The sequence below is a fragment of the Balearica regulorum genome, chromosome 1, assembly GCF_011004875.1.
Source record: "Balearica regulorum gibbericeps isolate bBalReg1 chromosome 1, bBalReg1.pri, whole genome shotgun sequence".
In the NCBI taxonomy this organism is placed as follows: domain Eukaryota; kingdom Metazoa; phylum Chordata; class Aves; order Gruiformes; family Gruidae; genus Balearica; species Balearica regulorum.
Window position 1 is genome coordinate 127,719,494 of NC_046184.1, and position 16,514 is coordinate 127,736,007.

Consider the following 16,514-nt stretch of genomic DNA (forward strand, 5'->3'; position numbering starts at 1 on the left):
TCACAGAAACTGCCTAATCTCGCCTTCAATTATGTGGAAATGAGATATTACACATCTCATCCATTCTTAGATCATGAAGACGTCCATAGCAACTTTCATCTATTCTTTTCAATTGTACATGAAGTAAATATATGTGCTCTTCTAACAGCAATCTCATTCTTTTAATCTACTGATTATACATTGCATTCTGATGGGTAGTTTCTAAATGGATAAGTAATTGTAATAAAAAAATCAATTTTTTAACCTTATTAAAAACCTCTTCCATCTTGTTTTGTCTCTTTGACACTTAAAAGAGAAAATAACAGATATTCAACTTCATAATATACAACAGTAGATAATGACATACTAATCATAAATCAAACAATACTGGTCTAGAAAAAGCCATTAGTCTTAATCTATCAAAATTCTGTCAGATCTATATTGATATAGTTATATCTTTACAAAATTAACTTCACACACAAGAAAACATACCATCAAGCCATAAATCTCAGAGGAGCTTCGTACTTTTGGAAGTATTTCCATAGGAATATCAAAGAACCTGAACACAAAACAAAATAATTTTTATATATGGTCAGTGCTAAATCAAAAAGCATTTTGCATTTATTTTCTTAAATAAATTTAAGCTGTAAAGAAAAAAAAACTATAAAAAGAACTTTGATTTCTAGGGTTTAATCCATCACTGTGTTTTTCCACTTGTTACAGTATGTGACACTGAATTATGGAGTAAAACAGCATATATTTGAATATTTTGAAGACATATCCAACACTTTCATATGGGAAGCCATTCCTCTTCCAACAATATCTTTATAATATTATTAATAAATTTAAATTTTAGAGAAACTAACATTGTAAGTGCCTTACAAATTTGATTAAGGAATTAAAAAAACTATTAAATGCCATTGTTTCCATGAACCGGTCTTCCACCTTAATCCAGACAGTGGTAATTTGGACATCTAGAGAACAAAGAATCTTAATTGTTAATGTTAACAGTAAATACAACAGTAATTGCTGATCTTAGTCTAGATAAGAGATTCTTACTATTAAATGAGTTTCTTTACACATCACTTATAGAATCTAATTAAATAACAGTATTACTGAAAAACTGAGCTTACTGGCAGAGCTCAGGATCCCATTCCAAGGAATGAATGTTGAATAACATTGTTCTACTGGCATTGGTTACATCTGTACAGTGAACACCTCCATTCTTTCCGCCTGTCAAACTCTGAACAAAAAAAAATATCAATAGTATTTGCCAAGAAAAGATACACGTTTACTTCATACAATCACAAAAAAAAATTTTCTACCTTCACAAAACTTTCAGTTTGGGACTGAGAACTCTGACAGTTCTGCAACAACTAAAGAACTAAAGAGGTAGACCCGATATAGCGGAAACAAAGACATGACACAGGTAATAAGGCTACAGCAGTACCTCCTGGATTCTTATATTGCAAAAGTGGCTAATAAACTTTTCTGAAGTCCGCGGTTTTTCCAAAAGCATGAGCAAAATTTTATAGCAACGCATACATGGTAAACTACACATAAGCATCTTAAAAAAAAAAAAAAATAGCGATACAGGAACAGTAAAAGTTCATCTTGTAAGGAATTTTAATGGAATTTCTTTAGTGGCTTGTATTGACATCACTGTGGGATCAGTGAGCATCATGTGTCATAGTACTTTGCACAGAAATTTGCATGATATGGAAATTCATTTTAAGAAGAGTGAGAATAAACTCACAAATACATACCCATATAAGCCACGAATCAATAGTCCCAAACATAGCTCTTCCATCATCAACAGCTTGCCTAATCTCTTCCACATTATCCAAAAGCCATCGAAGTTTCACTGCACTAAAATAAGTGCTAAGTGGAAGACCAGTCCTAAACTGTAAAATAAAATAAAAAATTATAATAATTTAAAGACCATGCAAGCACCTTTTTCATGAATACCATAGTTATATATATCACAAATGGTGACAATAAGTGGAAAAAACAAAGACAAAACTCAGAGAAATTACACAAGCTTGTTACTTAAGTAAGCATACAATACACAAGTCTGAAAATATCAAAAACAAATGACTGGTGCATTAATGGACAAAGATCAAAGCTGATCTAAACGCAGTTCAAAGACCATTTATGTGGAAATAGCTGTTTGCAGAAGTCCTGTCTTATCTAGGATATCTCCATGTGACTAGACAACGTTTTGTTATTTTTGTAATGACAACAGAAATGAGCAGCACGACACAGGAAAGATGGAATTTGTATTCTACTAGAACTTAAAAATCACAGTTTGTTTCTACTTGCTCTTAATTTTTGTGTGTGATGTTTACTTATTACTGGATAGGTAGCAAATGATTAAGTCTCACTAACAATTATTCATTTAAATTCTCTAGAGAGATACGTAAGGAGTATCAACCACTTATTTTGAAGAATATTTTTGAAGCTACAACTGACTGACTTTGTTTTAGGGAATTTTAAGTGCACATCTCCAAAACATTATATACTGTAACAATAAGAATTCAGCTACTATTTAAATGTTGTGGAATATCTCTTACCTTAAAAAAGGCTTTGTTTTTTCCTGGAATTCTTTTAAGAAGTCGTTCAACTGTTGACTGGGTTCTCAGGTCAAGCCACACTAAAACCACAAAATTAACTGATCAACTGATTTAATACACAAAAAGTGACATGTACAAGCTTCTTCTACAAAACTAGAGCTCTTGCCAATAAATTCCTGTCTTTATTTTTAGCTTTTCATGTAGTTGAAAGAATATTGTATTGCCATTGTATTTTTAATGCACTGTTGCAAAAATTAAAAATGGTTAAACTCATTTGATTTAGAAGAACAAATGATTTGAGAAATCAAACAGGATTTTCCACATAATAGGATATATATACTTTCCTCTACCAGAGCACAAGCAAATGACTAATACTACTTTGTTTATAGCAGATGATTGTCATTAAACTAGGAGGTTAAAACAAATAGGAGGTTGATTATTTACTACTGCTATGAAAACTTTGAACTGAAGTGCTATGTCAGAATTATCAAGGTACAGCTGGGCTTAAGATAAAGCTGTAAATAACATATATTTGAATACAGAAGAGTCCTGATTTTTCAGTGATATTATGCTAAACTAAATCTGGCACTTGACATGACCTATAAGAGCAAACCTAGACAATTACCGTTTCTCAGCTGACATAATCTGAAAAGCCAAGCTAAGTTAAAAATAAACCTCCAAATCAATAAGTATTCATTAAACCTACTTAACACATTTTTCATTTAAAGTTAAATCAAAAGCATCCTGAAAACTTAGTAAACTACTTCATTTAAAAGAAAGTGATTAGGTGTAAGTCATTAGGTGTAAGCTTCATTACATGCCAGAGACGTACAAAACCCATCAGGAACATTGTTTTTTGTTAAAAGCCCATAAAGCAATTTATTAACTATTAAGTAGTAATTTTAACAAAATAGGGATTTTTTTTTTTTAATTGCACTGGTGTATAGAAACACACAGCTTATGAGACAGATATCAAAAAATCAAAGAAGTGAGTAGGCTAGGCCACAATGAGATCTGCACAGGAAACTAGGAAAGCATTTTTCTACAACACACTCATTTTATGATATTGCATATTCAGAAAGTATAGTGGTTACCAATAGCATTATAAAGAGGTTCTCCAGTTGTCTTGTCCCAAACCACTGTTGTTTCTCTCTGATTGCTGACTCCAATGGCTTCAGGACAAAATAGAAAGAAGTATCCTTTTCAGAAGGTTTGTTTTCCCCTTTTGGGGGGTGAGGGAGGGAAGGGAGAGGTGGAGAGGAGGGAGGAACAGGTAAGGAGAAGAGGAAAGTAAATGGGAAATAAAAAGCTTCCAACTTTTTCATGTCATAATCTAGAAATATTACTTCTAAAAATTCGTGATTTAACTTTTGCTGCTTAACCTATGTGACTAAATGTCTCCTTTTTTTTGGGCCACAAACTGAAACAGCAACAACACTGACAGGGAAACTAGCTTTTCCCAGTAAGTCCTAATATAAATGTCTCTGTGATTTTGCAAGATTAGGTTAAGCCTACTTTGTAGATTATGCATTGCTAATATATATGAAGGACTTTCTCATTATTCCTCCCAAACAAACCGCTCTTAATTCCAATTTAACATTTCCTTTGAGGCCCGCACATGCTGCCACCCTTCTATTGACTTAAAAACTGATTTGCTCAATCATGAGTACATTAAAGCCCTCGGTTACCCTTAAGTACTAGGAATACCTTTTATGTTAGTGATGTCTATGTTCAGTTGTTGCAGCTTCTCACAGGTCCTTTCCACACATTCATGGACAGACTTTAGTATTTCCTTTGGATCTTGTTCCACCCATCTTTAACAAACAGTAAACACCAGTTAATAAAAAGACAAAAAATTACACTTAGGGGAAAAAAGAAACTCTAGTCTGAAAAACCAGCTGAGCATTTTGACAGAATTATAAATACAAAGTATGCTTTACATATCTAGAAAAAGTGTAATGAATTTCAAATCCTTTTTAAACAGTAAGTTCTATTTTCACAACAAAATCATCTGCAGAAAATGACAAATTTTGTTTTGTTTTATTCTATACAGAGGGCTTTGGCAGCAAATGCTAGGTCAGTTAAGAACAAACAAACAAAAAAACCACCTCAGAGAACAAACTAAGCAATTTCTATGGACTAAGCTGAAGACAATGATTAAATTGTAAAAATGACCAGCTTTACCACTTTAACTCAGACCTTAAGTCTCATTTAAACTTCAGTTTTAAACTTTAAAGTTTAAACTTTCAATACATTAATGAATGGTCAGAGTAAAACATTAAGTATTTTTAGTTTAGGTAACTCAAGAGCACATACTGGACACCCCATGTAAGATTTTTTTATGCCATTTTTCCTACCACGCAATCTTTTATAGCAGATACCATGGTTTTAATAATTGTTAATCAACTTCAGTTTTGATCATTCATAGATAAAAATGCGTAAGCTCTACCAAAATGTACACAAATAAAAAAAACATAGAAAATTCTTACCCCTCTTTAGGGAATTTCTGCTGTATCTCAACTTGATGGTGACTCAAAAGCTCTGCTGTTTTCGCATGAAAAACCTGCAAATAAATTACACAACAGAATTTTCTATGAACACAGAAGTTTAAACAACAATAAATTAACATTTATTCTTTGGAATAAATACAGTGCCGGGATAATTGATAGTCATTTTCTATCATCAGCCCAAATATCCATATAACCTGGATTCAGATATATGAATTTTTGTAATAAAGGTAAGCAAAGAATATTTTAGTAAGCCTGGCTGTCAATTATAACTGCTTTTTTTTTTCTTGATGGATTGGTAAAGAAAGAACCACATTTTTTCTTGTGGAAGTTGTAGAAATTAAACTAATGATGCATTTTAGAACATACTTCCCAGTAAAATACCCACTGTTAGTCATAATAACATTACTTTCGTTCCTGCTGTAATGCCAGTCCTATGCCTTTTCTTGGGTTAGTTCACTTTTAAGAGACAGACAATGACATGTAGTTTAGAAATCACGGAAGGGACCAAACTGTGAAGAAAGAAAAAGCACCTAGGCAGAACCCAGTGTGTTTCAAAACAAACTACAAATATAAAGCTCATGAATAATTTGACGAGAAAGAAACATCACTGCAGCAACGCAACACATTAAAAAAGAGAAAAACATGCAGAAAAGTGGCTTAGATTTGGATATACTACAATAAAAAACAGCAGAGTAGAGAATCCAGAGGACTACACTTACGGCTATTCACAAGTTAGAGGGTCTGCCTTGCAGTGGAAGCTCAGCTAGAATATACAATGATCTTCATTAGCCATCAGTGGCCTCTTTCCAAAAGTAATCTACTGTGGCCAAGCTACGACAACACCCACTAAAACATCCACCTTAATTGTACAATGAGTAAGCCAGCGTAACTGACTGGGCAAAGATGATGTTGCTGTTAAAATGGCTCTTTCTCATTAACACTACACAGAACCTTTTGCTTGAAGAATGTTCAGGGACCTAGAAAGTAAAATCTAACAGCAGACTCAGGTGAACCACAGAACATGCTAGTAGGACACCATCCTACCTTTTTATGGCAAGCAGAGGAGGGTCAGATTTAAAAACCATTCTTGTGCTAAGGGTACAAAATCCAGTTATACCCATCCACTCTAGGATACAACTGAATCTTTTCTAGACTTCCTTGGTAATGCTCTTTTTTCATTCCTCAAATTTTAGGAATTTCTCTTAAAGCTTTTAGTCCATAAACTCTTGATTTCAGTACAGTTTACTCTGAAACTATTAGAACAATTCTGACAAAGAGCAGATGAAGTTCTGATTCTCCCAGTTTCTTCGAAAACTTAAAGTGTATCTTTAGAGTGAAACTTTGAAGTTTAGAAACGTTCCAGTTATATATTAGAATCATTGAGTAAATTCAGGTTGAAAGGGACCTTGAGAGATCTCCCATACAACCTCCTGCTCAAAGCAGGGTCAGCTATGAGATTAGACCAGGTTGCTCAAGGACCTTTTCTAGGCAGGTCTTGAAAACTTCCAAGGATGAAAACAGCACAACCTCTCTGGAAAATACTAAAAGCTATTTTTTCCCTTCCACTGCCCAGAGAAGAAGTCTTAAAGGTACATGTTCATCTTTTCCTGTTATCAGTTGGAAAGATTACATAGAAAAAGCACCACTGTATTCTTTTTACCATATTTACTTATCTGTGTTTCATCTACCAGCTTAGGCTTTACATGAAACTATCCTAATAAAAGGGTAAGCTCTATCATTACTACAAGTTTGGAAGGAACTAGTATAATGGCAATGCTGTGCAACATAATTAAGAGGAGAGATTAAGTTTTACATGTAGACAGCAAGATTTTTTTACTTGAAATTGCATTTCTGTCAAAAGCATACAAACATTTACTAAGTTTTAATAATAAAGATAGAAGACTTTTTATTGAACCTGTATGTATCTGACCTACTAACAATGTTAAATATCGTTTGGTAATCATTCATCATCCAGTATTCCTTGGAACAGAAGGCAGTGCATCAAGATTCCTACTGTTAGCGGGAAATAAATATAGATTCAACTAGACAAGGTCATTCATTGAACCTGGAACGTGTGACCTGCAGATAATAAAAGGGTAAAGCTCTAGCACAGCAAGGCTTTTTGCCTCCTACTAGGCAAGCTGTTCTAACAGCAATAAATTCTCAACAGAAGCAGTAACACTACAAATGCATAGATTTTTTTCATGCCCATAGAGAAGAACTAGGCAAACACGCTCTCCTAATCCATCACAAACAAAACCACAAGCTTCTGATATCCTCAACAAAAGCAGCAGACACTCCCTGTACCTCAGGGCAAGGGATTAAAAAGTTTCACTGAGAACAATACCATGTTCTACAGTGATAAATAGAATTCTGATACATGAAAGGATACCAAACATAAATGAGTCATTACATTTCAACCTAGCAGACGATTAACAAAGTAGGGAATAAATAGAACAAATTGGGACCTCCCCTCCTTCCCTCCTCCCCCTGCTCCAAACAAACAAATAAACAAACAAACAAACACCACCAGTTGCCAAAAAAAAACCCCACTCCAAACAGTCCTTTTTTCTCTCTGACAGTGGTGAGAAAGAGAAATAGGTGACAATAAGCATGAGTAATTCAGATAAGGTCAATACATTCAGGTTGAAACAGGTTTGAAGTGTGTTTCTGTCACTGCTTTTCTTCCTTTCATATTCATTAAGAACTGGTTCCAGTTTATGATACTGATCTCTCACTTTTTGTACAGGGGAAAAAAAAAGTCAGTCAGTTTTGCCCTAATGCATCACCAATAGTCACAAAAGAATTATCATCTAGGCTATTTGGACATGTAGAGCTATCTTGAGCAGAGATGATTTGATGAAAGACAGTGTAAACCACCAGATATGTACTGAATTCTCTGCTGAGATTAAAGAAAAGGAATAAATAACAGCCTCCATTCACTCCCACCAAATTATCGTACAAAGAATTAGAGCTTGAGCCTTGAATCTTAGAGTGAAGGAGAGAAGACGGACCTATCTTAGCTATGCTGTATGTAAGCAAGCAGCCAAGCACAAGGGCTGATCATTTAATTCAAGCTCTTTATGGCGTCTCTTAATATAATACATGGCATCATATGAAGGGGTGCAAACAGTTGCATGGCATTACATTGAGTCTTTATCATCTTAGTGGAAAAGAGCTCAGATCAATCAGTTGGAACAGTTTTCAAAGAATGAAAAGAAATATGAGACAAACAGAAACATGAGGCTCATGGAAGTGATGCAAGAAGCTGCACAGTGTGGTGGGTTGACCCTGGCTGAAGGCCCCCTGCAGCCCCACCGCTACCAAAACCTTGCCACACAAATCCAGTACACACAGCTAAAAAGAGCATAGTGAAAACATAGATTTTAGAAGTAACTCTGCCTGTAGAAAAGCTACTTCTGTTAGCCAATGCTGTATCTCCCTGAGTTTCTGTTAAGCTGGAACAGCTATGGATTTGCAGGCAAACAAGCTCAGAGCTGGAGTTCTGAAATTGCATTGAAATAAACCCATCTGAGGGAAGGTCAGCAGAAGAACAGTATTTCCACCTTTACGATTTAACTAGGATTAGCAGGCAGGCAGAATTTATGAATAAGCACAGTTTAACAAGTCTCCTAGAAATTATCTTGCTCGGAAGGCTCCTCATGAACAGATCACCCTCCCCCCTCAAGGAGGTGCTTATGATTGTGGGAATAAAAAGCAAAACTACAATGTATTTTAAGTGATAAAAGGTAAGAGTTAAGGAAAAATTAAAGTATTTGCAATATTTCTAACCCTTCTTGTTAGCTATACATCCAAGTTTTGCTTTTTCCCAAAACATCACGTTACTTTGGTAGAGGGGTGAAATGGATTCCCCTCTGAAGGGTAAGCTCAATGGGTACTAAGTTTTTGCTTATCTAAAACTAGGTTTTGTATACTGAAAAGAATGGTTACAGTGTGATATAGCTTTATTTGAATATTTCTTCTGGAAATGAAGTAAAGGAAGAAATACATATTCCACTGAGATGGAAAAAGAAATTGTCTGTGGCTGACTGACAAACCTAGAACTTCCAAGTACTGTGTATGTACTTCACTGTATGTGTACTTCACTGAATATTTTGATTCTTGCTGTTCCTGGATAAAATGGCAGAAAGACTTTACCCAGCCAATACCTTTCAAGAGACCAGGCAGTGGTTCAGCTGGCCATTAGCTCCTGATGCCAAGACTTTTAGCAAAAGAAGTTACAATGGATTTTTATGATATGATTCTTGAATAAAATAAAACAGAACATGAGCAATGCAAGTATTTGATGAAAATACTTGGCAAAACTTCTAGACCAAAATTTAGTCATCTGGGTACGCTTTAGCCCACTCAATTTATTTTCCTGCTTGATATCTTTATGAAAATGAGTCTTAAGCAATCGCAGTGGTACTCAAAGCACTGTGCTCTCCTTGGTAACTCTGAATCTGTTACCCAGGTTCAGCCCAACCTAACAGAAAATTTGAGATCTCAAAAATAATGACAGCTTATTTTGCAAAAGCAAGTAGCTCAGCAAAGAGGGTAAAACTACAGCATAAGCTAAAACTGTATGTGTATTGTGTGTGAGAGGCAAGAATAAATAAGGAGTGACAGTAACAGAAATGCACTGAAGTTCCAGTGCTTCTGGCGTTTCTTTATCATCTATGCTCATACAGCCTCATTCACATAAGCAGGAGAATCTCTCAAAACTTGTGTTCATGCACAGAATAATTAATTCTGGAAGGAATCTCTGGAGGTTGTCTAGACCAACCCACTGCTCAGGTAAGCTTAAATTTAGATTCTGTTGTTCAGAGCCTTTTCTTGTCAGGTGTTGAGTATCTGCAAGGATGGAAATTCCACAGGCTTTCTAGGCCCTGATCCAGAGCCTCTCTAGTGAAACATTTCTTCCTTACATCTATTTGAAATTCCCCTTGTTTTTCTGTGCACGTCTGAGAAAAGGCTGGTTCTGTCTTCTCTACAAACTGTGATTAGATAGCTGAAGACATCCCCTCAGACTTCCCTGTGATGAACCAATCCCTGATCTCCCAACCTCTCCTTGCACGCCTTGTGCTGCAGCACAGTGATCATGTTAGTGACCCTCTGCTGGACAACAAACAGTTCTTCAGACTCTCTCCTCCTCTGGGGGGACCAAAACCAGACACAGTGTTCTCGATGCTGCCTCCTAAGTGCCACACAAATGGCAATAATAACTTCCTTTGATCCACAGTCTGCGCTTCTCTTAATGTGGTTAATCTTCACCGCCACAAGGACACACTGCTCACTTGAACTTGCTGTCCAGCAGAAATCCAGGTCATTTTTCACCAAGCTACTTCTTGGCCTTCTGTCCCAAGTGCTAAACTTCATTGAACTTCATGAAACTTCTGCCAGGCCCCTTCTCCAACTGGAATTCCAGTCAACTCCTCCCCCTGGTCTGTGGTCATCTGCAAGCTTGAGAGAGCATTCCAACCCATCCTCCAGGCTGTTGATGAAAATACTATGGGGTATCAGCCCTCACTACTGACAGCTGTGGAACACCACTTGTAAATTGGCCACCTGTAATTGTAAATTTAGTCTCTGAACTGTTGACACTACCCTTTGGCCCCAAAGGACCAGCCCGTTTTTCACCCAGACATCTTTAACCTGGTCAAAATTGTGTGTCTTCCGTCTTAAAAAACTACGCAACAGTTGCACTGTACTACTGAACAGACATGTGCAAAGTAACCAACAAATTGATTTTGACTGGTGACATGGTGAAGATGAAAATTGTTGGAAGCACTAGAGGAAAAAAAATGTAGAGAGATCAGTGAGAAAGGTAAGCAAAACAACTAACACAATAAAAGATCGAGAGGTAGTAAGAGAGCCAAGGAAACAACTCAGGCAAAAAGAACACCACATTACATTTTGGCTTAGAATATTTCAAAGCAAAGTCTCTGTTCTAACTGTGGCAATCTCTTCGCAGCACAGTATTATCCAGATATATGTGTTATGTGGATGACTCATGTGGCTTGTCGCAGATCCCTGCACACTTTGCCCTCTTCTTCCCCCTACCTCATGTTATGATTTAATTCAGTGATGTATCTTTTTTGCTCAAATTCACATAACTTTATTATCATAATAGTTTCAACACACTGCCAAGTTTAAGACAACGCTGTATTTTGAAACAAATTGACAGAAACTGAGAAGGGTAAAGGAACTGAAGAGTGACCAACACAATACACTTTTTAAATAAAGAGAAAATTATGGCCTCTTATTTATTTGTGTAAGCACCTGAATCCTCAGAGGAAACATAACTCATATAGACAGAAAAGAACCCTGACTGTACAGAAAGCATTGATGAATGCATCTAATGTAAGAAATTTCTTGTTAGAAGAACTTGTAAAAACGCTTGCAAAAAAAGCTTGAGTATAAATTTAAAGCTTGAAGTATCTCTTTTAGTTCTACTAGTGTTATCCTTTTATGCTAAGAAAAAAGTTAACTCGGCATATACGGAAGCAGATAGAATTTGTCTTCGGGTGTTACAGGGAACTTTTCCAAATTCTTTTCTGAAAAGGACTCCTGACTCACTGTATTGGGTTTGTGTGGCAAGGTTTTGATAGCAGGGGGCGGGGGGGCTACAGGCGTGGTGGCTTCTGTGAGAAGCTGCTAGAAGCTTCCCCTGTGTCTGACAGAGCCAATGCCAGCCGGCTCCAAGACGGACCCGCTGCTGGCCGAGGCCTCTGTGATAACATATTTAAGAAGGGAAAAAACAAGTTAGAGGGAGCTTTTGCAGCCAGAGAGAGGAGTGAGAAGATGTAAGAAACTCTGCAGACACCAAGGTCAGTGCAGAAGGAGGGGCAGGAGGTGCTCCAGGCGCCAGAGCAGAGATCCCCCTGCAGCCCATGGTGAAGACCATGGTGAAGCAGGCTGTCCCCCTGCAGCCCATAGAGGAAGAACGAGGGGGTGTAGCGATTCCACCTGCAGCCCATGGAGGGAGGATGAGGGGGTGTAGCGATTCCACCTGCAGCCCATGGAGGACCCCACGCCGGAGCAGGTGGAGGCACCCGAAGGAGGCTGTGGCCCCCTGGGAAGCCCACGCTGGAGCAAGCTCCTGGCAGGACCTGTGGCCCTGTGGAGAGAGGAGCCCAGGCCAGAGCAGGTTTGCTGACAGGACTTGTGACTCCGTGGGGGACCCCACGCTGGAGCAGTTTGCTCCTGAAGGTCTGCACCCCATGGGAGACACCCACGCTGGAGCAGTTCGTGAAGGACTGTAGCCCGTGAGAGGGACCCCAGGCTGGAGCAGGGGAACGATGAGAGGAGTCCTCCCCCTGAGGATGAAGAAGCGGCAGAAACACCGTGTGATGAACTGACCGTAACCCCCACTCCCCGTCCCCCTGTGCCGCTGCGGGGGGTGGAGGTTGAAGCCGGGAGTGAAGTTGAACCTGGGAAGATGGGAGAGGTGGGGGGAGGTGTTTTAAGATTTGGTTTTATTTCTCATTCCTCTACTCTGTTTTGCTTAGTAATAAATTAGATGAATTTTCTCTCTAAGTTCAGTCTGTTTTGCTCGTGACGATAATTAGTGAGTGATCTCTCCCTGTCCTTATCTCAACTCACAAGCCTTTCGTTATACTTCTTCTCCCCTGTCTAGTGAAGGAGGGGAGTGATAGAGCAGCTCTGGTGGGCATCTGGCCTCCAGCCAGGGTCAATCCACCACACTGGCATTCAAGATAGCCCACTGGTGTCATTTGTCAGTTTGGAGTTTCTCTCCACCCCCAGATCTGTGTTTTGTCATTTGACAATCCCATGAAGGTCATGATATTGAGTAATAACAGTAACACAGGTCAAGAAGATATTCTAGTCTCCTGCTTCATGAAAGAAAATTCCACATGAGGGAAGCATTAACAAAATAAAAGAAAAAAGCAAGGGCAAGCCAAAACATTCATCTTCCCAGTTCAACAATGTGCACATTTGACAACATTTTTTATCTAGTCATTATCTCTATTCCACTTCCACAGTGGAAATTATCACTGGGATCTAAGTCAAATTACCATGACTTAGTGACTAGGTGACAGGACATTTGTAGAGATTTTCAAGCTGGAAGTTTATATAGTAAGTTTCATATGTAACAAAAACATTAGTTACTGTCTATTGCATAATATGGAAATAACTAGATCCTTAAAGAGCTTATATATATATAGTTAATATATTAATCATCCCAACCTTAAACACACTATCTTCATCCAGTATTTAAACAGGCCCATCTTTTATAAGGTGTACAAGTTCAGTCACCTGAATACCTACAGTGCATAAGATGTATTGACACTAGGGTGGTAGCATCGGGAACTGCAGCAGTCATTCCAACAGGCCCAAGTAGGTTTTAGAGGGGAACACAGCAGAGTCATTGCATTGTTTGAACAGCAACTAATCACAGTCACTGTACTCACTCAATCTTTCTCCAGTGCCTCAGCTCCTTATCCATTTAATTTCATTCAGGGCGAGATACTCGACAGATTTAAAACACAGCCAGCTCGAAGCTGCGGGATTTTGCAGACTCCCTCAAGCAGCAGCCAGAAACGCTGGCCGCCGGCTTGCTCTGGGCCCCGGGCGGGCACTGCTGGCACCGCGGCCCGGCCCGCTTCCCCCAGTCCTCCGCGGGACGGACACCGCTGCTCGTTCCCCAGCGCGGCGGGAAGGCTACCGCGCTCTGATCGCCAGGAGCCACCGCCGGCCAGCGGCTCCGCCACCCCCGTGTCCACCGGCGCCCGCTTCTTCTCGCGGCGCGGCAGCCCCGGCTCGCCGTGGGGCAGAGGGATGCCGGCCCACGGCAGGAGTCAGGAGCCGAGGCAGCGGCAGCACGGCCCGCTCCCCCTGCCCTTGCCCAAGGGCACAGCAGGGGCCGGAGGCACCCCGCGAGGATGCGGCAGAGGGAAGGAGCGGGAAGCGGCGGCTCCCTCAGGCCGCGGGGCCGCCGCCTGTCTCCCCCGCACGCCTCAGCGCCCGGGGCCGCCCCAAGCCCCACGATGTGCTCACCAGGAAGCGAGTAGAGCTGGTGCCCTGATCGATAGAGCCCACCAGTGGCCCCAGCACCATCCGGTCGGACGCGGCCATGAGCCCCGCTCAGCCGCCCCTTGGGTCCCGTCAACGATCCCTCAGCGAGCGGGTAACGGCCGCACTGACAAGTGCCCTAGCAGCTCGCGGCCAGCGGCGCGTGGCTGCCGGGGCGAAGCCGCCGGGGGGGCGGGGCGGGGGCGGGCGGGGCGGGGGGCGCTGCCGCGCGCGTTGTCACTCCGCAGCCAACCAGCGCTCGGGGCGCGGCGGGGGCGGAGAGGCGGGGGGCGGGGCCGGGAAGCGCAGGAAGTGGGGCAGGGGCGGCGGGAGCGGTTGGGGGATCACGTGACAGGTGGCGCGCAGCACCCTCCCTTCTCCGCCCCCCCCCCCCCCCCCCCCCCCCCCCAGCCCCCCGAGCCGCTGGCGTGAGGGGAGGCGCGGGAAGTCTGAGGTGTTTCCTGAGGGAAGTCCGTCTCGCTTGGCAGGGGGCTTGGGCGGGCTGTGCGGGGCTCCCGGCAGAGCCTGCTGAACGAGGTCCCGGGGCCCTAGTCTGGGGTCATTTGTGTCCTGCGGCTGCCTTCCCCGCGGCGAAACCTGTTTCGTTTGTAATCTGGGAGAGCGGAAAGAAACAACCCCTCGCGGGCCCGGCTGGCTTTCCCGGCGCTGCTACTCTCAGGCGGGATCCAGCCGCGGAGGATGAGCGCTCGGGAGGTGCCAAGCCGGGATATCCGCTGGAAATTTTCTGTTCAGAGTGAATATCGCCGAGGAAGCGTTCAAAACTGAGTCACCATAGCCATGGCATCGGCTGAAAAACGTTTGCAGCCCGAAGGGGGCTTGTTTCAGCTTTCAAAGCTTTACCCTGCGTCAAGTAAGAATATTCATTAACTTTAAAAAATGGGATCTTGATCCCCCTTGGTTACTACATGTTGGTAACTAGTGCTTCAAGAAAAACTGCTGGTGTTGCAAGACCCATGATAGAATTGCAAAAGCTAATAGCGCTGACTAAAGCACACGAGATGTTACCTAGTGACACACATTGCCAGTAAGTCAGCCCCCACAAACACCATTAAAATTTGTCTTTCTTGCAAGTTCCTATTAGTGGTAGTTGTCCAAACTCATGGTATTTTGTCGTCATTGCTGCATCTTGGTAATCTCTTGTGTGACATCTTACCCAATGCTTCTGACATACCCTTTATTTTTTTTTGTTAGTGCTTCAGCTAGCTGCTTGGTTGGGATGTGAACAGCACTGTCTGCTAGTGTGTAATAGATAGCAAGGGATTTAGTTGCAGCCCATAATTACAAAATCTGAAATGAGACAAATACAGTTTAGTAATAAGATCCGTATTTTCAAGAGTGAGAGTAATGAAACACGAACCACTTACTTACTTACCAAATATTATGAAGGATTCTCTATTACTCTAAAACTTTATAACCAAGACTGGTATTTTTTCTTAGAACTTAAGCAATAGTTCAGAGATCAATTTGCTCAGCGATGTGCTGCAACCCATAGAGAAGGCTAGATGGCCGTAAAAATCCCTCCTGGCTTTGAAACAGACTCCCCTCTACTCCCTTCAGTTGTCACGGCGTATGGTGTAGGCAGCTTCTGCTCGAAAGGCACAGGCAGCAACTGCAGTTGACTTGAAAAGTTTATGCAAGGCTACAGCATCTCCATGTAGATTAGCGGTTCAAGGAATTAATCTCAGGGGATCTTAGTTAGGTCTGAATTCATTAGTATAATTGCTAGGAAAAGCGTGGGGTTTGTGTGATTTCTTTTGTTTCTTTTAAAAACTGCCATATGGTGTTCTGAACGTATTTTAACTCAAGGTAAGACATGACTATTCTCAGCAAAGGTTGAGGTTTCTCAGGATCCACAAAGGGAGGAAGCAATATTGTGACTGATATTTATGCAAAACATGAAATATTACTGCACCTGTGTAAAATTTATAAAGATCACTGAGTTACAGAAATTTTCCAGGAGGTGCAGATCTACCATTTTCTTGAGTATTCCTTAGCAGTGCCTGTGTATTTTCATAGACTGGGAACAGGAGGGTGGCAACGATAATCTATGCCATTTCTTTAACCTGCAATAGACATGCAAGCAAGAGAGACTGAAGGGGGAAGAATTTTGCCAGAAACTAGAAAATACAGAGTCAGGGAGAATAGCTTATTCTTCCTAGCTCATTCAACAGCATACTCTCCATTCTTTTACATTTCTATTCAGTGTTTGAAGAGAACATTTTTTTCCTGTGGTATTTATTATACAATACATGAGTGTTACTATTTGCAGAATTATTAGTGCAGGTAGTGGGCACTGTCCCAAGGAAGCTGCCTGCAGGGGAAGGAAGGGTGGAGCTGTGGCCGTAACTTTATGGTAAGACGGTTTGAGGCCACACTCTGCCGAGAGAGTTTTAAA

At 40.7% G+C, this 16,514-nt stretch overlaps 1 protein-coding gene across 8 annotated transcripts in view; it reads right to left on the reverse strand.

The window, feature by feature from the left end:
• GK (glycerol kinase) overlaps positions 1 to 14,375 on the reverse strand; it is a 38,057-nt gene extending 23,682 nt beyond the window's left edge. For 7 of the 8 annotated variants that reach the window (XM_075774747.1, XM_075774718.1, XM_075774737.1 and 4 more), the window contains exons 1-8: positions 14,084 to 14,334; positions 5,042 to 5,115; positions 4,260 to 4,366; positions 3,647 to 3,724; positions 2,553 to 2,632; positions 1,746 to 1,883; positions 1,113 to 1,222; positions 472 to 538 (exon numbers count right to left, since the gene is read on the reverse strand). In XM_075774747.1, the coding sequence (XP_075630862.1) occupies positions 472 to 538; positions 1,113 to 1,222; positions 1,746 to 1,883; positions 2,553 to 2,632; positions 3,647 to 3,724; positions 4,260 to 4,366; positions 5,042 to 5,115; positions 14,084 to 14,161 (732 nt within the window). In that variant the 5' untranslated portion in view covers positions 14,162 to 14,334. Of the gene's footprint in view, positions 1 to 471; positions 539 to 1,112; positions 1,223 to 1,745; positions 1,884 to 2,552; positions 2,633 to 3,646; positions 3,725 to 4,259; positions 4,367 to 5,041; positions 5,116 to 14,083 lie in introns of all 8 variants that reach the window. The other variant, XM_075774690.1, reaches the window with a different exon arrangement.
• Between the last annotated feature and the right edge of the window lie 2,139 nt (positions 14,376 to 16,514).